Source organism: Malania oleifera, chromosome 6, assembly GCF_029873635.1.
Source record: "Malania oleifera isolate guangnan ecotype guangnan chromosome 6, ASM2987363v1, whole genome shotgun sequence".
NCBI classification, from domain to species: domain Eukaryota; kingdom Viridiplantae; phylum Streptophyta; class Magnoliopsida; order Santalales; family Ximeniaceae; genus Malania; species Malania oleifera.
The window spans coordinates 67,843,961-67,870,674 of record NC_080422.1 but is presented as its reverse complement, the minus strand read 5'-3'; the positions used below and the strand labels follow the sequence as shown (position 1 = coordinate 67,870,674).

Here is a 26,714-nt window from a genome sequence, read left to right as displayed (position 1 = left end):
AAAGAGATAAAGAAAGGTGGAAAGGGATGATACTAAGGGAAGATGAAAGTAATAAAGAAAGATATAAAAGAGATAAAAGGGGTGAATGGCACTAAGGCCTATTTAGCGCTAGACTATTGTATGATGTTTGTTGAATGCAACCAAATGGAGCGGGCATGGGAGCATTATTTGTGCATCTTCGCACACACCCTAAAGTACAACTAACATGTTTAGGCATGTGATAGTCTCTCTAGTTGCCAAGTGAGACGAATTTTCGCCCACGGCCCTTTGTCGGGCACAACCAAACCATTGCCTATAATGCCTATAATGAATTTGGCCAAATTGCCTTTTTGCAGGCAAATTCTATGGCCGAATGTCATTTTCCCATAATCTCTTCTCAGCCGAAGCCTAGCCTATGATGATTTTGGCCAGACCTAGCAGCATAAGGGGCAACAGACACTTCTTATAGAGAAGATTAACTGTAAAGATTATAAGAATGATCTATTGACCGATTCTACACAAGAAAATGGAGAGACTGAACACACCATCTAAATAAATTACAAGGATTCGCTAGTGGTTGAATATATTTAGGAGGAGAAAGAATCTAACTCGACCAAACATGAAAAATTCAATAAATTTTTTTCCGATTAAAGACTCAAAGCTCACCGAAGGCCAAGGTGATCTTGAAAGCAGTAATGATCTCAAGCTTGACTTAAAGATTAGCAAACTCGTCAACAAAAACTCAAAGTTAGATGAGGATCATCCTTTAACTTGACCCAAATCTGGTATAAGGTGACCGTATTATATCCTTCACCCCTAATCGATCAAAACATGTTGTGAGCATCACTTACAAAAAAAAATTCGACCAATAAAAAAATTATTCGGCCTAGGAAGATAGTTAAGATAATACATTATTCATGGCTAAAAAGTAAATTAAAATAAATAACTATAAACTAACTAACATTACGACTACTCATTTACAAATGTTAAGTACTACTAAATGAAGCAATTGTGGGAGGCATTGTTTATGCCATCTCCAAGCACAACCTGGAATACGTCTAACATCACTTGGGCATGTAGTACTTGCCCAAATCACCAAGCGAGGTGAGTCGCTTATCACCTAGGCAACACAAGAATTAGAGATAACCACATAGGTGACAAAAGGGGCACAATCACTAGACAATTTTTATCACCTAGTCAACAAACGAAGGTCACCCAATCATCAGGTGATGAGGCGAACAAGCATTGGGCAAGCATATTAGTTATAATAAATTGGAAATTTAATGTGATGAAAAGGTCCCAATTTATTAGTAGGTTTTAATGTTTTAGAAATGATCCTAATTTATGCTTTAGTTTTTAATGTTTAGAAATTGGACCAAATGTATGATTGGAATTTATGGCTTGAATTTATGATTTCTAACTTTAAAGTTATTTAGGTTTGATCTCAAAGGGGTATAAATAAGTGTACAACCTATTTTGTAAGAATCTCTCCTTAGTCTTATGCTAGAATAGGACATAGCGCATTCTATCCCTCTATATCTCTTTCTTTCTCCCACACTTTTTTTCTCTCCTTAGTCTCTTCCCTCTTTGTCTCTCATCACCTCTTCTAATTTAATTCTTTTCACCTCCCACTTTTCCCCTCTTTATACAATTTTTACAATTCTTACTACCCTTATCTTTGCACCTCTGACGGGGGGTTAGCACAAGTCCATTTCCATCTTCACATTTGACAAATCCCCAAACTCCCACTCTTGGAACTAATAACTAAGCCTTTTTATCATTATTACCAAGTATATCTTAGCGGGGTTTTGGATCAACAGTAAAGTTACTCTTTTATGATTGTTTGGGTAAGAATTCGGATATAAGGACATCAAACTCTTTACATAAAAGTAAAGGTAAGGTTACGTCTCTCTCTACCCTTACAAAGCAAGAGAGCCAATAAACTTAATTTCGTTACATCATATTTCATTCTATTTTTATATACCAAACATATACCTAATACACATGACCTATTTATTTTTTAGATTCCAGGGTATACCATATGTTTACACAATTAATTTAAGCCATTGGAATGCATTCACATTAACATTTTTTCTGTGACACAATTGGGAGCATTTACACAATAGTTGAGAAAAAACATGTACAAAAAGTAAAAGCTTTCAAAACACAAATGAAAAGATGAATCAGTGTATAATATTAAAATATAAATTAAGGAACAAACATGCACACAATACACTAGTCATAACACCAATCAAAGATAAGGCAAGGAAAAAACAACTTAGATCCTAATAGTGCACCAGTGAGGAGTTAGTTATTGGTTCTAACATCAAAAGCGGGCATGAATGGATCTAAAACAACCTAAAGTGAGATAACGAGAAAAATTTTAATAGCTCTTAAGTTAGAGAAGAAAAATTTTCTCGATCAAATAAATTGATGAAAACAAATTCATACAACTAGTCCCAGTGGGATTGAAGGCTTCTTCTTCTTGTTATTTGAGAGCATTTAATGGTTCAAGTTTTCGAAACTAAAAAATTTATTCAAAAAATGAAATTAACCACTTAATATTTTTAATAAAATATCAAAACAAGAAGTTGATAATTCTAAATTATATATAAAAAAAACTAAAATCAAAATCCCTTTATTTTTAATTTTTAAATTGTTCACAAATACCCTACCTTAATGTACCCTTGAATTCACTAATTGGATGGGAAGAATCCATCTCCTCGAACCTTACAAGGATGCACCTAAATTATAAATTTAACGAGGAACAAAAAAAGAAAAGAAAAACTGTCTGCCCTGCTTTTGAAAAACCAATACCACACGCTCGCTCAGTTTTCCCGAGAAAAAATACATCAGGTTTCAAAAATAAGCATCTGATTAAGCATCTCTTTCTTTGGTTTTGTTGAAATTGAAACTGGTTTAAAATGTATAGCCTTATTCTGCGACAGCATTGTTATACAAATTATCGGGACACAGTGCAGCCAAGCCCATCTCCTGCGGATGGCGGCAGCCGCTGCAGCCACGATCAGAATACAACAAAATTAGTTTGAACTGAAGGCCCGTCTTATGTGCATTTCAAATGTAGATTTTATCTATTTCTTGTCTTCACAAATTTTGCCCTTGAAGCCCTTTTCTCCATCTTTTCCCTCCTCTTACGAGTCTTCCCGTCCTCCGCGTTCCCCTGCGAAACATGACACAACTCAGATTTTCCACTGGCGCATATAAATGCCTTCTACTGCCCATATGTGTAAAAGGGAATTTTTAGCCAGGGGAGACCAAGAGTACCTCTGAACCTTGAGGCAAAAATCCTTTAATTAGACCAGAAAATTTGTAAGCTCCAAAAGCTGGTATCTGGAAAGCAACGTGAGAAGAAAAAATCAATGGCATAGAAGTACACTTCCTCCCCTCACCCCCACCCACCCCAATGCTCTATTGTTTCAGCAAGTTCTCGGAGTTCATGAAGTCGAGGAACAAATAGTACCATGTGATATGGAGAAGTACAATTCAATCTGCAAAATGTATATCATTTGCATTGAAGATGCAGATCATGGTGAATATCACAGCACACGCACAGTTAGATTTTCAATGGCAAACATCAATCATGGGTCGAGGACCACGATTCAAAATATTCATCCATGCCACGCATATGATCATATCACATCGCCATCGCTGTAATGTAAAATCTACTGAAATCACCGCACAACTTAAATACACTCAGAATCATAGCAAATTCTAACAACCAACAGCAGTTGCACCATTTTTTTCTTACAGGGAAACAAATAAACCAACAGCAAATTGGCCTCCCACCAAAATAATGAACAGAAAACAAATCAAATAACCACCTTTCATTTCAAAATTATTGTAGGCTCGTTATGTGCTCATCTCAAAACTTCCTCAAATCAACAGACCAACTTATTCTGATTTAAAACCCTCAGCTACAGTGAATCACCAATACACACAAGTTGTTCAATGCTCTCCTTGGCACAAGACCTTTTGCTCACACACATAAAGGGGTAAAAAACCATAGTTTACTAAAAGCCCCAAATCTAGTGAACCATGTATTGGTACAAACATTCCGAAATGTGGCACATTTTTTTTTCAGAACACTAAATCTGAAGATCCAATGTCTTAATTCAATATATTTCACATAACTTATTTTTTATCAGTCAAAAGTGCAGCATTAATCAATTTCACAAAAGAAAATCTCTACTAGATTTTCAAACACTTAAACATCTTCCCCAAAATACACAAGTGCCATTACAAATTTTTCAACCAATATATCCATAGAAGTATAACCCTAACATTCCAAGTTTTGTAGCATGTGCCACACCACCATCCCATTCCTATTCCATGAACCAAAACGTTTCGCATTCTAGAATGGGAACTGAGTTGATGTATTATATGGCGAAGCATCTGAAGCATAACTGCACAACCATGCAATTTTTTCCAGGACACAGGAGCATTGGGCGGAACTGGACCTGCTTCTGGATAGAAATGTGGGGGAATGCTATCTTGAGAAATGCTGCTTCAGGATAAACTGGATAAGTTAGTTCAGCTGATGCTGGTTTGGATGCTTACCAAATCTTTTTCAAAAATCCTAGGAACGGACATCCATTATCAGATGTCTAGGCACAAAAAAATTAACAATGATACATATGCCAGAAAGGAACAATACAGGGAGTCGCACTCTACCCTATGGGAGAAGAGTAAAACACTCGGATGCTGTAACCAAGTCTTCTTGTCTATTTTAAGGCCCCTTAATTTTATTTTTTTTTAGGATAATATAAAAGCAGCCAAGTTGGTATGCCACTTCAGCATTTTCCAGATTGGGTAAACCCTAAAAACTTAAATTCAAACTATTCAACCCCAAATAAAAACAGCTTACAGCTAGGTAATTATCAGATTAAGATACCTGGGGCTCAATCATGACCCCAAATACCAATGTCCAAAGTTAAAAGATACTTGGCATAGCCATAAAGGATACCCTAGCATATCAAGAAAAATTCCAAAATAATAAAAAATTATGATAGCTTCCAACAAATCCCAAATTTCTAATACTTCCCACAATTCTCAATCTTTGGCTTTTGAGTTGAACACATCTCCATCATCCTCCCTCAGCTGTGAAAAAATTAGACCTCGAATTTTGAACATTTGAACTATTAAGAACTGAGGAATAGCATTACAATCTGTGGCTTTCAAAACTAAACAGGACTGTAGGTAGGAATAGTAAATGAAGGCAAATTTACTGGGAATAATAAATTCCACATATACAATCTCATTCATGTCTTCAATTTTTAACTCAATAGAAATGTACTCCTTGACTGTTTACCCTTCATAGTTTTTTACTTCAACACAAATTTCAACGATGGCACATCCATCATTTTTCTTGGGTTCTTCTAGTTTGAGTGGTTTAAGCTCAAGCTACAATAATGGCTTACTCATAATCAACTCTGATATTTCATTTTTCATTAAACATCATGAATCATCTATGTTCTCCTAAACCTCTTAAAATGTGCTGATACTGCTAGGAAAGAATTTTGTTCTTTCTTTGCAGGATTTTGTATGATAGTTGGACTAGGAACAGGGCTGTCATTTGCAATCCCTTCTTGATTCAGTAGGGTATCCAAATAACCCAGAACGATGTGAAACTTGTAGCTATGTCCCATGATTTCCCGAATATTTTGCTGTTGGACCATGCTATCTCCACAAAATTCTGCATGCAACCTCTCCAACAAGCAGGCTCTAACTGATCCTAGGCAACCAAACTGGCAAGAATCAATAAGTGTTGGAGATCAAAACAGGATTGTGGCCCATCTGGCAGTTTGTTTTCAGGTTATGGAGCTAATGGGTTTGAATGTGAACTTAATGAAGCTAGTTTTAATATAGGTTGACTCTGGGCTTTGGCCAGGGCATCACTTGGGCTTGGGCTGGAACAAGATGGGTCAGGTTGGTTGTGGTTGGGGTTAAGTAGCATTAGGATTAAGACTGGGTTGCCCGGTTTGGGTTTAAAAGGGGGAAAAAAGGGGTCTCTCAAGCACAAAGCCTGCAAAAAAGTGGGAACCATAACTTCCTGCAACAATGGCAGCTGCATCTATGAGGGGGCTGCAGTCTAAGCTTTGTCGATGAATGAGGCTACAGGAAGGGCTACTGGAAGGGAGAGTTCAAGTGAGATTTTAGGGTTGCAGAGAACAAGGGCAAGCAATCTGCAATCTATGGCTTGCAAACAGTTCATAAAAACATTCTGATGCAGATGAAACTCCAACCATGGTGTAGGATTGCAGCTGTCTCTAGATTCTGCCTTGATGCATCCATATTTGGTGTGCAACATCACATACAGTGGCCCACCCTTGGTATTTGGTTTACTGTTGCAAGCTGAACTTCATGCAACAAAGATGCAGAGACAGTTTATTTTTTTACAGGTCTTAACTTCATGATCAGGGTTTTAAATAACGGTGGTGACCATCATGTAATGCCGTTACATAATGGTTTCTTGAGTTCCCAATACTTATACATGCCGCCAAATTGGTGGGAAGAAAAATCATGCTCAGTAGCTACCATTACGGACTGCGACCATTACGTAAAGATCGCTATGGCCGTTATGTAACCGCTACAGCACTGTTAAACCAAAAAATTATTTTGTTTTCTACTTTTTCTTCTCACTTTTGCAACCCCCCCCCCCCCCCCCCTTTTTTCTTTTTCAGAAATGATTCTCAATACACATGGCACGAAGGGGAAAAGATTATAATGAGAATGATAATAATAATAATGAAAAAAAAAAATTACTTTTTTTAAAAAAAGGTACTCACAATAGAAGCATTAATTAGCAATTTGAATACTAACTTGCTAGGAAAATATTTTATTTTGATAATATAAAAATTTTGATATTTATGTTTCTGTTTTTCAACTTCAACCTTCTTTCTTTTCTAGTTATTGTATAGTTGTATTATTCATGTGCCTTATGTGTAATAGATTAAAGGAGTGTATAATGTACTTTGTTTTATTAAGTTAGCACACATAAGAATTTATCACGCATAAGAACAATGAGAAGTATAAATATAAACACACATGTAATTTATTTGTCAATGATGGTTTAAAACAAAAGTAAACTTCTTGCCCTTACCAAACAACTTAGTTGAACTAAAGATCCAAAATAAACAAACTCTTTCTAAGAAGGATTAAGAGCTTAAAACATGCAAGTACACTAATATGCGCAAGGTTGTGTGTGCTTAAAAAATTTCATGGCCATCACACCCATTTCCGGTTATGTAACATCCGCTACTCCTGCTTCCCGTTACACTCGTTACAGTTACGTTATGCTACCTGCTACCATGATTTAAAACTATGCTTTATGATAGTAGTAGCTGGCAATGGACAATAGCAGAAGGTGGTCCAGTACAGTTGAGTCATTGACAGTGATCATAATAGCAACTCTGATGATGCAAGCATGTCTTTACACAAAAGTATGGTAGCAGTGCCATGTCTTTGGTCCAGTACATTCACACTTTCATGCAAAAGTATTTGATAAAAACTAATTGTGATTATTTTTTCCATTTTACACATTTTCTGTTGTTAAATACAATTGGTGCACATTGCAAGTTTAAAAGTGGCCAAATTTAAAACATATTCCCTCATACAAGTCCAAGAGTATCTGAAAAGCAGATTCCAACATTAACATGATTCCTCTCTAAGCCTTTGTGCTACTCTCAAGGTTATCCACTCGTTTGCCACCAAAGAATGAACAGTGGCTGATGTATATTGAGAATTGTACCATCTCTAAGCTATTGTAACATGCAAACACGCACAGACAAACAAGAAAATATGCTTGCAAAAATATATTGTTTACCCCAAAAGACAATCTCACCTCACAATAAATTGATTAAAAAATGTCCACACATAAGTGGGATGGTAAGAAGTCTTCTTTCACATAACTTCAAGAACGATACCAACGAATGTGTGAATAACATTTATAAGAAAATTCAGGAATGGATCTTACCACTAAATATGTGTACCAAAATTTGTCAGAGATGATGGACATGAGTTGTACAAAACTTGTGATATAGATAACGTCATGTAAGTACCTGCAACAATAAGCAATTGTAAGACACAACTGCATTTAATATTACAAATAAATAATCAACAACTAATATTGACCACAGCTCAAGAGTAAAGAGGCTTTAGATCTATCTTCGATATCTACTCGATTCTAGATCTTCTTAAAATTAGAAAAAGGAACCCAATAAAACATTTAATAAGGTTAAAGAGAAAGAAGAAATGGAAGAAGAGGAAAACCCCAAAGAGGACAGTACCTGCACCAAGACCAATTTTTTATGCAGATATGGAGATGCGCCAGTTAGTAATTTTTCACTATTTCTGCCACACCAAGAACAATTTCTATTGTTTTAATTATCTGCCAAACTTCTCCTCCCATTACTCAGCCACAGATACTAAAAAGGTGCAAAATTGAAAGCCTAAGTGGGAACGGAGTCACAGGCACAAAGAGAGAATAAAGTTGCATGGAGATTTGTAGGAAGCCCAGGTATATGGCTCAGAGACGGGATGGTATTGTGTGTAGGTTGCATAAGGCCATTTATGGTCTTAAGCAATCTCCTCAAGCCCAGTTTGACATTCTAAGTGTTGATCTCTACATTAGGCCTTATCTAGTGCTAGTCTAATCATTTGGTCTTTGTCTGCAAAAAGGAAACAAGTGATACTTGTTGTTTATGTTGATGATATCATTATTACAGGCAGTTACCAAAGCAGCACTGCATTACTTTCTTGGAGCTGAAATTATACAATGTAGGAAGGGGTTGACTCTATCTCATCAAAAATATACCTTGGACTTGCTAAAAGAGACTAGTTTGTGGGGAGCTAAAACAATCGATACTGCTATGTATCCTAGCACGAAGTTGAACAGGGATCTTGGACAAGACCCTGAGGACAAACCTTGATATAAGCAGTTGGTTGGCAAGTTAATCTACTTGACTGTCATTAGACCTAACATATCTTTTGCAATGGGGTGGTTTTATGAAAAAATCCTAAACAACCATGTTGGAATGTTGTTTGTAGGATTTTGCAGTATCTCAAAGGCTCTCCCGGCAAAGATTTGATATATAAATGTAATAAAATTATGAGATCATGGAATACTCTAATGCATATTGGGCTAGCTCTGTTGATGATTGAGCATCTACTACTAGATATTGTATGTTTGTGAGAGGTTATCCAGCCACCTGGCATAAAAAGAAACAAACTATTGTAACAAGATCCAATGCAAATTGCTAAAGCAGAATAATGAGCTATGTGGCTGAAGTCTCTTATTACAAAAATAAGATTCTAGGTAAAGAAGACAATAGATATGTTTTTTTTTTTTTGGGGGGGTGATAATCAACTCTGCCTGTGATGCACTTAACGTCTTAATTTTTTCACACAGTTGGTCCTAAGCCCGGGTAAAGGAAAAGGGTTGCGTTAGGTAGCTGACAGTCAGCGTAAAATTTGTTAGATCACTATGATATGAATCCTTACCGAATATTTGCTAGGGCGTCCCCTACGAGTGACGCGTTGCACTTGTACCACCCACGTGTAGCGAAAAGTGGGCAAGGGTGAGCTAGGTTGTCGCCCCGAAGCGACGCGCCGTATTGGCGCCAGGGTACAGTGTCAAATATGCGAGGGTTCTTGCATCATTCTGGCCATGAGTAGGTAAAGAAGTTAATTCAGGAAACTAAGATTAGATTAGCAACTTGGAATATAGGGACACTTATGGATAAAAGCATGAAAATTGTGGACACAATGATTAAAAGAAGAATTGATATAATTTACCCTCAAGAAACTAAATGGGTGGGGACGAAAGCTAGAGAAATTAATAAATTAGGATTTAAACTTTGGTACACTAGAAAAGAAAAAAATAAGAATGGAGTAGCAATTATTATAGACAAAAACTTAAAAAGATAGCGTCGTTGATGTAAATAGAGTAGGGGATAGAATTATAAAAATTAAGATGGTATTAGGACAATAGTTAATAAATATCATTAGTGCTGATGTTCCTCAATTCAGCTTAGCAGAAAATCTTAAGAGACAATTTGGGGAAGATATGGATAGTATTATACAAGGTATACCAAGGATTGAGAAAATATATATAGGAGGAGATCTAAATGGACACGTTGGAAGGGATAATAAAAATTATAAGAGGATGCATAGAGGATATGGATATGGAGACAAAAATGAGCCTAGGGAGATGGCCTTAGACTTCGCTATGTCGTATGATTTTAGTATAATGAATATTTGCTTTAAGAAGAGAGAATAACACTTAATAACCTTTAGAAGTGGAAAAAATAGAAGTCAAATAGATTTTTTTTTTTAACGAAGAGCGTAGATCGTTTATCATGCAAGGATTGTAAAGTTATTCCAGGTGAAAGCCTAACCACACAACATAGAGTCTTAGTGTTAGGTATATGTATTAAAAATGGAAGAAAAAATATAAAATAATAAAATTTAACGATAAAATGATCAAAATGGGGATTGGGCTATAGAGGATGGGATAGATACAAATACTCTTTGGAGTAGATTAGCTAGCTCTATTAAAAAGATAGCAAAAGAGATTTTAGGTGAATCAAGGGGAAGATTCTCGAATTGCAAAGAAAGTTGGTGGTGGGACAAAGATGTACAAAAAACTGTAAAGACAAAAAGAATTTGGTATAAAACGTGGCAAAAATATAGAAACAGGGATGACTTTGAAAAGTATAAAGAGGTGAGAAAAGATGCAAAAAAAGTCGTTAGTGAAGCTAAATGAAGATCATTTAATAGTTTGTATGATAGATTAGATACAAAATAATGGAAAAGAAATATATTTAAACTTGCCAAAGCTAGAGAAAGGAAGAGTAAGGACTTAGGAAATGTAAAATGTATAAAAAGTGAGGAATGAGGATGATTTTATCTTGGTTACGGACGAAGACATTAAAGAAAGATGGCGAAGTTACTTTAGTAAGTTATTTAATGAAAACAAAATTGAAGGCTTAAACTTAGAATTGTCAAATGAGAAAAAAACTAAAAATATGAGATTTATTCGCAAAATCAGCGTAAACGAAGTTAAGTTTGCACTCAAAAAGATGAAAAATGGGAAAGCTATAGGACTAGATAACATCCCAATTGAAGTTTGGAAATGCTTAGGTGATAATAGAATTATATGGTTAACTAATTTATTTAATACAATTATAAAAACTAAGAAAATGTCAGATGAACAGAGGAAAAGCACTTTTAAACCTATATACAAAAATAATTGAGATATTCAAAATTGTAATAACTATAATGGAATTAAACTTATGAGTCATACTAGTGTTTTAAAAGGCGAAGGCATAAGGCGAGGCGTTTTACCCTCCTTGAGGCAAGGCATAAGGCTCAAGGCATTGAGGCCTAAGCATTTTGGGACCATATTTTTTAAAATAATTAATAAAATAAAATTAATTTATATATAGTAAAAAAAATGAGAAAAATTTTAGAATAATGAAAAAATAAATAAAATATTATTTTTAAATATCATATAAGCCAATTTGACATAATAAACATAAATAATATGTTAAAAAATAAGCATGAGGCACATTATAAAAGAAGAGAAAACCCAAATTAAAGCATCCTACACTAATTTCTAAATGACCAAAGTTCATAGGCAGATCAAATTGGAATCCACAACACGTCGGAGAGAGACAAAAGCTTGGAGGAATCATCAGAGAGGGAGAAGGAGCTAGAGGAAAGCTAGGAAGCTTCGTCAAGTCGTCGGAGAGGGAGAAGGAATCGGAGGAAAGTTTCGTTAAGTCGTCGGAGAGGGAGAAGGAGCTGGAGGAATCGTCGGAGAGATACGTCGAGACGTCGGAGAGGGAGAAGGAGCTAGAGGAATTGTTGGAGAGCTACGTCGAGTCGTCAAAGAGGGAAAAGGAGCTAGAGGAATCGTCGGAGAGCTACGTCGAGTAGTCGGAGAGGGAGGAGTTGGAGGAATCGTTTACAAAAGTTTCGTCGAGACCATCCAGAAATGCGTACGCCTTCCAATTTGAGGCGTAAAATACGAGCTTTTTCCCCTGAGGCGTACATCTTCTCCCCAAAGACGTACGCATTTTAGGCTTTTCGCCTTTCCTATTACGCCTTAGGGTGTTTTAAGCCCAAAACGCCTTGAGGCCCACCTTAGGAATGCCTTTTAAAACATTGAACCATATGATGAAACTATGGAAAAGGGTAGTTGAACAAAGATTAAGGTTAGAAACGAAGGTCTCAGAAAATCAATTTGGTTTTAGGGAAACGAAGAGGGACTTGTATATGGTATTTATTGACCAAGAGAAAGCATATGATAGGATACCTAAGGAAGTTCTATGATGGGTTTTAGAAAAAAAGGGTGTATATAGTAGGTATACTGATGTCATTAAGGATATGTACGATGGAGTAATGACTAGTGTAAAAACTATAGATGGAGAAACTAGAGAATTTCCAATCACCATAGGTGTACATCAAGGATCTGCTTTGAGCCCTTATCTTTTTGTTTTAGTGATGGACCAACTAACTAAGAGTATTCAAAAGGAGGTTCCATGGTGTATTTGTTTGCAAATGATATTGTATTAATTGATGAAATTAGGGACAAAGTTGAAGGTAAGTTAGAATTATGGAGAGAAACTCTTGAACCTAGAGGCTTTAGGATAAGTAGAAATAACATAGAATATATGAAATGTAATTTTAGTAATGGTAGGAGGAATATTAGAGACAAAGTTAAACTTGATGATGAAAAAATAACTAGCAGTTGTAGATTTTGATACATTGGATCCATTATGCAAGCTGAAGGAGAAATTGAAGATGATGGAATGCATAGAGTTAAAGAATGTTGGGTAAAATGGAGAAGTGTTTCAAGTGTGCTTTGTAATCGTAGAATACCCTTAAAATTAAAAGGTTATAGGACAGCTATAAGAGCAGCTATGCTTTATGGATCGGAATGTTGGGCAACAAAGAAACGGAAAATCCAAAAAGTAAAAGTTGTCAAGATGAGAATGCTTAGATGGATGAGTGGTATAACATTGAAAGATAAATTAAGAAATGAACATATTCGTGGTAAGTTAGGTGTACCTCCTATAGAAGATAAGATAAGGGAGGGACGACTCATATGGTATGGACACTTGCAACGTAGGCCACATAGTGCACCAATGAGGAAGAGTGAGTTAGTTACTGATAGGGGCAATAGAAGGGGTAGGAGTAGACCTAAAATAACTTAGAAGGAGATAGTGAATAAGGATTTAATATCCTTGAATCTGTCAAAAGAAATGGTCCATGATCGCATAAATTGGGGGGAAATGATTCATATAACCGACCCTACCTAGTGGGACTTAAGGCTTGGTTTTTTTTTTTTTTTTTTTTTTGTTTGTGGGTGATAATCAAGCTGCAATTTATATCGCAAGCAATTCAACATTTCAAAAGAGGACAAAGCACATTGAAGTTGAATATCATTTTGTGAAGAATGCTGTCTTGAAGAATGTAATGAGGACTCCATTTGCGAAATCTGCTGATCAATTAGGTGATGTTTTCACAAAGTCCTTATTTAAGGCCAATTGTTTAATGGTTGTGACAAGTTGGGGTTAGGTGATATTTATACACATCCAGCTGGACAGGGGTTGTTGGAAGAAAATAAGTTATTTTTAATAATCAGGTTGTATGAGTGGGGGCCTTTTTGTCCTTAAATCTTTTTTATTCGTATTAATAAATAAGGGGGCAGACCTGGATCTGTACATAAGGCTCTAGGAGGACTGCAGACCATTCTTTTTCCCCTCTTCTTCTCTTCATCTCTAACCCCAACTGCTGCATTTTCGTCCTTGATTCTTCAATTTATTTCAGATTCACACCACTGATTAAAGCAGAGAAGTAGAATGCAGCATCATCCATTTGTAGCTTATCAAGTTATCACGTGTTTAAAAATAATTATACTAGAAAATGGAATTTCTTATCAACACTAGGTAGATAGAAAGGTGTGGATGTACATTATGCTCATTGTGTTGTTATTCAATAAAAAGTTCGTCATTTTGGGTAATTCGTGAACAAGATGAAGAGCATAAATTTAAAATATAGAAAGAAAAAGCTTAAATACCACAGAATATCAACAGAATCAAAGATGACAAGTAATACAAACAGAGGAAACTCTTAAATGTGTGCATTCATTGCCTAAGCATTATCTTATGACAAGGTCAGCACCATGCTTGGTTTTTTTTCTCAAATAGGAAGCTGATTGAGGCACCCACACTGCTGGCTATATGTCAACAGCATTGAATTTCAATGAGAAAGCACTAGGTTGGACCACCAAATGGCTGCACTGTGATTAAAATAACAGAATTTTATCTGTAAATGTAGAAATCAGGGGCTTAACCAAATTTCTAAGCAAAGCTAAGATGGGTACAAGATAGTCGATAATTCATCTTTACTGCAAACTAAATCCACCCATATCATTTGCAGAGTGCTTCTGAGGTGGAAAACTTCTAATTACCAACCTCAACACTTCATGATACTCCCCAGTGAGTCGTCACTAATTCTTTTGAGGGACTTAATCCAATTTTCAAATCATTACAGGCTAACTTGTCAATAAACGTATTAGAGCATATCTCAGAATCAGAAGACATTGAAGTTCTACGAACTGATTCAGCAATAAAATAACAATTCCTTTAAGGACGCCAACATTTACAAGAGAAACCATAGTAGATGAAAAACCAAATAAAGATGAGGCAAAATTCACTTTAAGCACTAAAAGAATCAGTACGTGTACAATATAGTAATTGCAATATGCACTAAAGAATCAGTATACAAAATACATAGTAATTGCATTGCGCCTGGCTCTGGTCCAACACTTCTAACTGTGACACACAAAGTATGCAAAACCATTCAAAATTTTTCAAAATCTCAAATTTTAGCAAAAATTGTCAAAATTTAAACTATAGAATGAAATTCTTTGAAATTCAAGTTTGAGATTCAAAACCCACTTCTTTTATAATAAAGAAATTGACTTAAGAAAGGAAGAGATTACAATCTAAAAGGAGACAACAAGAAATCCTCAAAAAAAAAAATGAAAATAGAAAACAGATAATAAAAAATAAAAATAAAAAAACCCAATTAAAACAACTAGCTAAGAAAGCCTTTCTTTAAACCCTTCCCATTAAAATCCAACAAACACTGCAGGTTGGCCAATTCCCACTGTCCCTACTTCATTCCTTTACCCTCATCCAGAAGAATTTTGTTACCTCTAGGATTAAACAACCACAGCCCCATCTTTTCCAATAGTTGTTGAGCTTCTAAGTCCTTCCATTTATCTCCTCCGCAGGAGTAGGCAAAATCCTATCCCTACACGGCTACTCGTAACCCATTCTATCATCTTCAAAGATAGAAAGACCCTCTTAACCTTTCATTGCCAATGGATGAACACAAAATAGATCCCCAAGTAAATCGATTGAATCAGAAACATAACCATATTATTCCCAAAACTCTTCCAAAAGCAGACCACCATCATGATCAAACATAGTGTCATCACTCTTTAAGTAATCAACACATCACCCCATTTTCTTTTTTGCTCACCTTTGCTACCCCCTCTATTCCGCATCCCCCTTTTTACCACTCAAAGAGTCCACAACACACAAAGTAATGGGGATCAACATGCCCAACCTATGTCATTTTCAGATGTTGTGACACGCGGACGGCCTCCCGATGTCCACATTTCCTTTGCTGATATGCTGACACGTGGACGACCCCCTGATGTCCACATTTCATTTGCCAACATGATGACACGTGGACGACCTCCCAATGTCCACATCGGTTCATAATTGTTTGTAGATTTTGAATGGATTATTTGAAGACTTGTTTTAAAGACTTTTCAGTTCGAGAGACCCGAGTAGAGATGCCAAAGCAAGTCCGAGTTCATGATCCATGTGGGCCCCACACGAAATTGGACCTCCATTTGACTTTTGTTTTATATTTAATTTGTAATCTTGTAAGACAACTTGCTTGCTTGCTTGCATGTGCATGTCTGAGTAAGTTGTGTGTGTTGTAAGTTGTGTTATCATTTATTGTGTCTGTTGGCCTGACAAGGCTTAATATCCTATTTTGATACTAACAAACAAGTAGAACTTAACATACTTTGTTTAAGTGATACATTTTTAGGACTCAATGATGAATGCAAGGTTAAAGAATTCATGAAAGTTTATATTTCAAAGAAGGATGGTCAATATGAAGCTTAAAGCATGGATTTAAAAATGGATTTAAAGATAAAGCTTGAAGATCATGAGAGCATGAGGATTAAAGAGAACTTGATGAAAACTCAAAGAAAGATGAAGCAAGCATGAAGACCTCAAGGAATTCAAGAATTGAAAATTCGAAAGAGTCTAGAAAATTTCATGTAAGTACTTCAAAGAATTTCAATATGGATGCATGAAACTCTTAGGTAAATTTATTGGACCTAAATACCTTTGAACATACTTGGAAAATATTTTTATAAGGTCAAAAATTGTTTCAAAAAGGTTAGAATCAATTTTGGAATGAAAAGCACCAAAAAGAGGATTTCTCAAATGCTGTCAATTTTTCCACATCCGAATTGAGGTGCATTTTTCTCTATCAAAAACTCCTTATTTTAAAATGTGTTCAACATGAAAGTTTTAGGATTTTCTCTTAGCTTTCATTTGACACCAAGATCATCAAATTTGGAGTTATACAAAAAAAGTTATGACCAAAAGACTGAAGGGTGCTCGAAACTGACAGCTTGACAGACGACTGTCAAGGATTGGACAATCGACTGCTAGTGCACTTTGAGGCATCTGTGTGAGTTTGAACAGCCGACTGCCACCTTTCTGCCCCTTTGGTTTAACTGGACAGACAACTGCCCAAATGGACAGTCATCTGTCACGCGGCTGTCTTGAATTTTTTACATAACGGTAAAATTTTTAAATGAGGTTGCTTGGGGCTCAAAATTTGTAAAAACTTGGGGAATACTCCAAGACACTTGGGGATCAAGTTACATACCTTTTCAAGTCTATAAATAAGCCTCAAAGATCATTGAATCAATACACAAAAGAATTCAATTCAGCAAAAATTCAAAATCTCTCTCAATTGCTCTAAAATTCTCAAGGCTCTTTCTTGCTCTCAAACTCACATATTGTGCACGAATTCAACTGAGTTTTGTTGATCTTCTTCCACTGGAATTGTGCTACAAATTCTAAATCTTTCAATCATTAAAAGAATTAATCGGTGATATACTTCATTGAGCTTCAAGTTAATTTCCATATTGTTATTTACTTTGAAGTATATTAGTTGTGCTGTAATTAGTGTACTAACCAGCTCTTTGAGGAGCAAGTTCTTTGTACGCATCTATTTAATTTATTTCTTATAGATTAACGATTCCAAGGATTGTTTGGATCGTTGGCTAAGCAAGGGGATATTACTTAGAGAGGCGGACTCTAACCTAATTAAGGAGTGACCGGACGAGGGGATATCGTTTGGAGAAAGCGGGCTCTAGACTTGCCCAAGGAGTGTTGTAAAGGTTTGTTCCGCCCGTTAAAGGAACAGGTTTAGTAAATCCTGTGGTGGTTTACCAAAGGCGAGGACACAGGCTAGGTATAAGCCGAACCTCGTAAAAATCTCCGTCTCACTCTCTCTTTCCCTACTCTTTATTTTCAGTACATATTTAAATTGCGTGAATGGTTTAAATTGGAAATCATATATACTACGTATATTTGGAAATCAAGTAAACTTGAAATTTGATTTTGATTTGGGTTGCAGAAATCGAAAGGGAGTACGTTGGTTAAACCATATTTTGCGGAAACCATACGGGAGTACATTACTTGGTTAAACATCTCAAAGATAAATTAACTAAGAGTTTATTTGGATTTTGAATATTGGGAAAAGTGTTGGATTCTATATTACACATCATATTAAAGAGGCAAATCCATTCATACAGGGCTTTATATCAGCAAGCATAACATTTCATATATACAGGGCTTAATTCAATTTTATATCCAAGGCTGATAACATAAGCTATATTGTGATTAAATGGTTTAAAGTTTGATATTGAGTGGTTTGTGTTTATATTCCAAAGAGTGCTGAATTTTCCATTAATCAAATAGTGTTGCAGTTAACTTATACTTGACAAATCATTTGGTTATTTGGTTTAAACATTGTGCTTGATTGGTTTGGTTGAATGATTGATTACTTGTTTGGCTAAGCAATAGTATTGTTGATTGGATAAAAGAATTTAAGTTCTTTTGTGATTAAAGAGTTAAACAAACAAATTAAGAATTGGTTAAAAGAAATAAAAGAAGTTAAAAATTCTCAAAAGGAATTAAAAGAAAGTTTTTAAATCCAATTCACCTCCCCCCCCCCCTCTTACGACTACACCTTACTTTTCAGTGTCTAATGAGTTGGAGTGTTAGTAAGTTGTGCTTAGTATTTATTATGTCTTGTAAGTTGTTTTTTTTTTTTTTTTTTGTCTCCCATGCTTGTATGGGAATTGTTAGTGTTAATTGTTAGTGTCCCCCATGCTAGCTTATATATACCCCTTCATTGTAAGAACTATGTAGAGGAAAAGTTTGAATATTGAAATATTGAAAGGAAATTGCTTTGTTGAAGCTTGTTAGCTTTGTCCAATCGTTTTGATTGTGTAGTGTGAGGCTACGCGTTCTCTCCGGAGATCAGGTGGTGAGAGACCACTATCTATCCAACGACTCCATCTCCATCACCTCCCTCTTACCCCACACAACCTCCACCCAAATACACCCACACGGCCAGCACCTTCATATCCCCACACGGCCACCATCACTCCATTGCATTGCTGCGCTCGTTGGTATTTCAAAGCTTGTACGAAGAACTTAAGGCGTGGACTAACTTGTGTAGAATATTGTCAAGTCATCCATTGTATTATTGGTAAATACAGAACTAATTTGAACCCTTATTTTATATTGTAAGCCTTTGCTGGAAATCTGAAATTCCATACTTGAATACCACATTTGAATCATTAGACTTCAATATTGATACTCACTAGTTTAAAATCAATTGGGGGAATATTTCTTGCTAACAATAGAACTTAAATTCTTAAAATTTTGAATAACATCTTTCTGCATTTAACTTGATTCCTTTGTGAAAGAACTCTAGGGACTTATTTATGAACAGCATCATACACCGTTTAAAAATTCAACAACATGTGAAATGAAGCTCGATTTATTGTGTTTATGTTTAGTTAATTGAGTTCTTAAATCAAAGTGTCTTGAGTGTATGTGCTTGTGTGAGGGTTGAAATCGTAGGACATAGGTCGACCATTCCCGTCCTACATCACAAAGTACCTTAGCTGCATTTGGGAGCATGGATTTTGGACCTTGGATTTTGGATTTGGATTTGGATTTGAATTTGGATTTGCGTGGATTTAGACAAATTTCAATACAATTTAAAATTCCATCTTACCCAAATTCAATACAAATCCAAATCCAAGGTCTCTCCAAACATAAGGTCAGTATTTCTTCTTAAATTTTTTTTTTCAATCTCCCATCAGAATCAACTCATTCAGAATCAAAACTGTTTTCCATATCCACACCTGCCTGCCCAGCCCGCCAACGAACACAAACATCATTGCCAGTACATTTTCACAAGTTTTCCCCTAATCATAACCATATCCCCAACATCATCACCTTTGCCTCAAAACTCCTCTCCACACCCTTTCTGATCCCATTGACAAATGGACGTGTACTGAACTACTGATCTCAGCCAGCTTCCTACACTTGTATGGACCGTTGCTTTCCTCAGTTAACTCTTGCTCTGCAGCATGCACCTCCTCCTTACCCCTAATCTGTAGAGAAGATTAACTAAGCTTCTTCTTCTCCATCTGGTAACCAGATCTAGCAGGGCTGCAAGAAAGTAAGCTCCCAAAGTGAATCATTAACTCTTGCATTGTACACCCAATTTCCTTGCTTAACTCATTGGGCACAGTATTCTGTTTAAGTAAATCCAAATGGTGGATCTGGCGCCCACATGATTCACCATCAAATTGGATTTGGCCATTCAAAACCCCATCATAGGCCTTGACCACATTTGCTGCCATATTAACTTTCCATTTAAATCCTGGAAACTGGGCCTCCACATTTTCCTACCAGGCTGTCTCTTTGGCCCACTCCTAATCAGAAATAAATCCAGAACTAGCCATCTTACAAAGTAAAATGCCCAAATCCAGTACAATTGTGAAGGAAAGAAACCCAGACCATACCATCTTCAAACCCCAACTTATCTCACTCGAAACCCTAACAACAGAGCTGCCTTTCACTCACCCTGATTGTCTTTCTCAGCTAACCCTCAAAGTTTATCACCATTCTCTGTTGGAACATGCCACTATGAACAAACATGGGCATTTTTTGGACATCACAACTCCCTTTCACAGTCGATATCCTCGTTGCACAGCAGATACAGTGCCCTTCATCAGAGTAGAATCTTTATTTTTCTGTTACTACCATCACTGATTGAACTTTGAAGTTCATCTGTGAACTCCATTCACTAGAACAATACCCTCCTGAAATTAAAACAGAAAATATCTTCCAATTCCATAACCCTATTTCTAAAATTTACCCATTTTCATTAACCCAATCACCATCCAGTATTCAAGTCCTCCCAAATCTAGTTTCAAGCAAGAAACTCCTGAATCTCCCAACCACTGAGGACAAGCCTCCTGCAATCAATCTCACTGCCTCCAACAAAACCTTAATAAACGGACTACATGCTGGGTTTCTCTCTGACAGAAACACAAAGCCATCCTTGCTTTGTCTAGTAGCAAATCAAGGGATTTCCCTTCAATCTGAACAGAATGCCAAACACAATTTTCTCTCATGGCAAGAGCTCACCCTGGCTAAGCAAAAATGAAAGGGGAATAAGAGCTTCAAGAGAGGAGAACAAGTGAGAGTGCCACCCATTCAAATTTCTCTCTCAATTTATCTTCTTTTTATATTGAAACTAAAGATTATTACAAGAAGTTACATCTTACATCTTTCAGATTTTTGAAAATTTAAACTTGAATATCAGCTACAACATTTGATTAGACCTTTTATGTCTAATTTTCTGCATTTGTATAATAAATAACATTTCACTGCTTTATGAATTTCATTTATATTAATTGATGATTTGATTATTGTATTATGGTAATTGCCCCTTATACCCGACAGACCAGTCCTTTATGTACTTAATTAAAATTTATAATATTTTACTTCTAAATTGTGCTTTATTATGTCTATTAAAGTATTAATAGTTTCTAAAGTTTCATAACAGAACTTCATGCCTTTCTACTAATTTCCATAATTTTTTTTAAAATCGACATTGAAATTGACAATGGAATCAAAATTTCCATACTTTTGAAGCCTCGAAACTTTAGTCAAAATTGAAGTTTAAGACCTTGGGACTAACACACAACTAATGGCGGGTACATACAGAGGGCAGGCAACCTGGTTATCTGGATGGTTTCTTCAGTGACCCAGCCATAACACTAGCAGCTAACAGATGATCAGACCTTACTTGCCAGAAAATGCTAACACCCTAACAAACCATGAAGTGGTAATGGCACGAACATTCTGAGAATCTGAAACAAGAGGCATATGCAGTCTGGATCATTCCATGCTCCAGGTAAAACCGCCCAGGCCAAAGTAAGCATGTTACCAGGCATTTTGGTTTGGACATCATCTAAAGAGTGAAAAAAACAAGTTCATAATTTAATACCATAGATGTGTCATAAATAAATAATTTTTTTAATATCATGTTATTAAAAAGAATGTTTCTTTTAGCAATTTTCCAATCAAAAGCAAAAGGCATTGCGGAGCACATAAAGCTCATTATCACAATTATCTAGAAATCTTCAACAGCTAGCAGTGAGATTAAGTTGTACTCATCAAGAACTAGCAGTGATATTCTGAATCTAATGTACTATGTGAGGCATGAAAAAATAAATCCCTACAAAAAGCATCAAATCAATGTAACTTTGGGCCGAAAAACATCTGAAATGTAACTTGGTGCCTGAATTTTATAAATTGATAACAAGTTTTATCCTATGGAAGCAACTTAGCCACCTTCACTTCAATTGAACCCTGATCCTGCAATGAATTAACTGCACATTCCTGGTTGGAGTACTACACCAACATCTGATTCCTAACAGGCAAAGATGCTGGCTTAGATTAACCATACTCCCAATATATTAAGAGGGGGGAAGCATAGAATGCATTAAAGATTTACAGTTAAACAAAAACACAAGAAAGACATACCCACAAACTCCACCTGTACTCATGTCAAACCCACCATCCAAAAGCTCTCCATCAGCAGCATAAGTAGGGTTTGCCATATTCGCAAGTTGTTGGTAAGGAAATCCATAAGCCAAAGACATTGCAAAAAGACCAACCCAATGCTTCCATGTGAAAGTGGAGTGGAAGATCAGCAACCGGACCACCACATATATGATCTAAATAACCACAATTTGGACCATCAGCATAATGCCTTAAAACAGGAGTAGAACTAATTTATGTGTTATTACCAATTCACAATTTTCAAAAATAAATAAATAAAAAGGAAAGAGGAGATTGAAAAGGGAAAATTGGGAAACTAAACCTACTTGGTAGGATTTTGAACATAATTATTGGCATTAGGTGCCTTGAAAATTCATTCAAACAACTAGATAACGGATAACAATTCTTTGAGCTTCGTGGTCATACAGCTTACAAAATACAACTATTTCATCTAGGCAAGGCACTAGAGAGCAAATTTTATGTGTCCACATTGAAACCACTTGCTTAGAAACATCATCATTATTCAATTAACTATAACAGCAAATGCTTCATGTTTGCAAAGGCTGGGGAATATTTTCTATTGAAGATAACATTTTGGGCCAACCATGACATTATCATAATATGCATGCAAATTTTTTAGTAAACACAAGCCTTAAGTCCCACTAGGTGGGGTCGGCTACAGGAATAATTTTCCGCCAATTATACGATCATGGAAAATTTCCTTCGAAAAATTCAAGACTATTAAATCCCTATTCACTAACTCATTCCAAGTTATTTTCGGTCTACCCCTCCCCTTCTACTGCCCGTCACAGTAACTAACTCACTCTTCCTCATTGCTCCACTATGTGGTCTATGTTTTAGGTGGCCAATCATTTGAGTCGTCGCTCCCTTATCTTATCTTCTACAAGAATTACGCCTAACTTACCGCGAATATGTTCATTCTTAGTTTATCTTTTAACGTTATACCACTCATCCATATTCGCATTCTCATCTTAACAACTTTTACTTTTTGGATATGTTATTTCTTAGTCACCCAACATTCTATCCATACAGCATGGTTCGTTTTACAGCCGTTCTATAAAACTTCTCTTCTAATTTTAAAGGTATTCTACAGTCACACAGCACACCCGAAGTACTTCTCCCTTTTACCCAACCTACTTTAACTCTATGTGTTACATCTTTAGTTTCTCCTTTAGCTTATATAACAGATCCAAGGTATCAAAATCTGCTAGTGCTATTGATTTCTTCATTATCAAGTTTAACTTTGTCTTCAATATTCCTCCTATTATGACTGAAATTACATTTCATGTATTCTATCTTACTTCAACTTATCCTAAAGCTCTAGTTTCTAAAAGTTCTCTCCATAATTCTAACTTAAAGTCTACTCCACCTGTAGTTTCATCAATCAAAACAATATCATCTACAAACAAGATCCTCCAAGGAAGACTCCGTCAGTCCCAATTCCTAAAATGAACTATATGTTTTGCAATTATAGAAGCATCACCAAAACCCTCTACCTCCCAAAAAACCAAAAAGAAAGAATTAAAAAAACAAAAACATAACATAACAAAAAATATTAAAAAACAAAAAACAAAAACTACACACATACATATTTGTAAAACCAGCAGAATGTTCCTTTGTCGTGCTAAAATAAAATGTTCTTGGGGCAAAAAATACTAACCTCCCCTGAAGTTTCAAAATCACCAAGGACCTCCCATAAGGTTTTAAAATTTTCACAAACCTCCCCAAAAATTTGCTAAAAAGACACTAACTTTCCTTGTATTTTACAAAAAGACAAGAATTTTGAGCGGTGCAATTGTCTCAAAAATCAAATTCGTTGGGAGGTCTATGAGAGTTTTGAACCTTAGGGAAAATCCCTAATATTTTTGAAATCTCAGGAGAGCCAACGTATTTTTGGCAAACCTCAAGGGATGTCAGTGTCTTCTGCTCATGTTTTTATCATTAGCACCACAAAAAAAAAAAATGATCACCAATTCAATTTATGAAAATAAAATAAAAAATAAAAAATAAAAAATAAAAAAAACAAAAAACAAACAAAAACAAAAGAAAACAAATTATCTAAAAATAGAACCTCAAAGGCATTGATTTAAAAAAAAAATTTTGAAATCCAAAAATTTAGTGAATTACCACCAATCTTCTAAGTTTTGGTGAAGGAATTCTTTCAGGTAAAATTTTGGTGAACGAACCCAATATCTGTCGGTTATCATATAATTGATCAAATATGTTGACACAAAACCCCAACCACTGCCCTTTTGTGCATCTTCACTCAGCCTACCACCTTAGCTTTTCTTTCAAAAGCAGAGGCGAAATTTCTTTTAATCAAAGAAATGAATGATAACAGAATAAAACAACCGATACCACAACAAACATCAAACTGAGAATCACAAACTGTAACATTTACAAATTAACATTAATACTGCAACACTGAAACATAAAGCTGTACATTTCTGGAGAACAAAGCTCCAGTCAGCTGCTGAGAAAAGTAAGGAACTGTAAAAAAATTGCCCTATTTGGATTCCGAGAAAAACTACGATTCTGCAAACCCGAGCAAAAATCAACAGCTGAACTTAACTTCAAATCTTGAAACTAGTTAAAGAAAACCATGATAAATTTTATTTAAAAAAAAAAAAGAACAAAAATAAAAAATTGCAGTTTTTAGAGCAACCAAACGGAGAAAATATACAATGATAATGCTATAAATAGTTTCAACAATAATCAGGACAATGACCAAAAATGAACACAGAAGGAATATGAAGGGGGAGGGTAACGATAAGATATACATTGCAGGCGATTATAAGGCGAAGCAACATGGCCATATGGCGAGTGTTCTCCTCCTTCCGCTTCTTCGCACCCTGGTTTGCCATCTCTCTCTCTCTCTCCCTCTGCTTAATTGACAAGCTAGTGTCCCCGAACTAACCGATCGAAGTACCAAAGCCTAATAGCCTACACAATTTCCTTCCACAACAGACAATTCTCAGGAACGAGAGCCGTCGAGAGACCGTTCAACATTCGAGCTTGTGTCGCTTCTGAGAGGACGAAAATGCCCTCCAAATATTGAACTCTGCAAAACCGTACTTTTTTCCATGCTAATGACATGGAATTTGGACTTTCAACTTTGAAGTTTGGGCGTCTCTCATCCGCTTGATAAGGAAATTTTAAAGGAGGGTTTAAACTCCAGTTAAGTAAGACGTTTTAATAACATGAAACTAGTGGGCCAAAATTGATAATGCTTTATTGAAATTGTGTCAAAGCTCATTATATTTAGTATCAGCTGGGAGTATTATCATGTGAGTAGATCTATCTTGAAGACACTATCATGTAAGTGAATCTTATACAAAAGTGTAAACTGCTTTGATGAGAACGTCAAAGATTGGATGAGATCCCGTCATGGTTTCACATCGGATGTATCTTAGGGAAATCATACTAACAAAGATGTAAGAAATCGAACGAGAGAGCCTATCATAAACTCATATAGGATGAGTACTAAGGAAAATCATATTGATGAGGAGGTTAGAAATTGGACGAGAGAATCTGTCACGATCCCACATCAAATATGTATTAAGGAGATCTTGAGCTTATAAGGAGGGTTTGGGCTCCAACTAAATGACACGTCTTTCATAGGATAAACTCATGAGGCCAGTAGTCCAAAGTGGACAATTCTCATCGGAGTTGTGTCCAAGACCATTACATTGTAACAACTTAAAAAGAAAAAAAAAAGTGTTAAATTTAATAAATATTAAATATTAAATTTAAAAATATTTAAATTATAAAAAATATTAATTATATTCAAAATAAGTACTATTTAAATTTTCATATTTATCATAGATATTGTATGATTTTATGTTGTTATACTTCATCACTACTTAATGTATTATAATATATTATAAAATAATATGTAATTTTTAAAATATATTTTAGATTAAAGATATTAATATTTTATAATTAATAACTACGTTATTTATTTTAAATTTATATATAAATATTTTTATTAAGTAAAATAACATTAAATTATTTTTTTAATCAACAATAATCTTCTTCGTAATGTAAATTTATAACATATGACTAGCGTATTAATTTATATTTAAAATAATACTATTAATTAAATTAAAAATTTTAACTTATTCAGTATTAATTTAAATTAATATATATGATTCTTCTTTCTTTCATAATTGAACTATATTTCATTAATAACTAAAATGTCATAATACACAATAAAATAATATGTAATTATTTTTAATATCTTTTAAATTAATATATTAGCATTTTCTAATTAAAAGTTTAATTAATAATTATGTTAATTATTTTTTATCTAAAATTTAACTATTTTATATTAAGTGAAATAATATGATATTATTATTTTTAAACTAACAATAACTTTGTTATTAATGTATATTTATAACATATGAGTATCACATTAATTTATGT

General features: G+C 35.1%; 1 protein-coding gene across 1 annotated transcript; it reads right to left on the bottom strand.

Moving 5' to 3' along the window:
* Positions 1-2,836: 2,836 nt before the first annotated feature.
* On the bottom strand, positions 2,837-25,453 carry LOC131157571 (uncharacterized). The gene is made up of 5 exons (XM_058111830.1): positions 25,070-25,453; positions 22,251-22,444; positions 7,973-8,057; positions 3,265-3,330; positions 2,837-3,160 (listed from the first exon to the last, which is right to left on the bottom strand). Exons 1-5 carry the CDS (start codon positions 25,151-25,153, stop codon positions 3,068-3,070), a joined length of 522 nt encoding a protein of 173 aa, XP_057967813.1. The 5' UTR covers positions 25,154-25,453; the 3' UTR covers positions 2,837-3,067.
* Between the last annotated feature and the right edge of the window lie 1,261 nt (positions 25,454-26,714).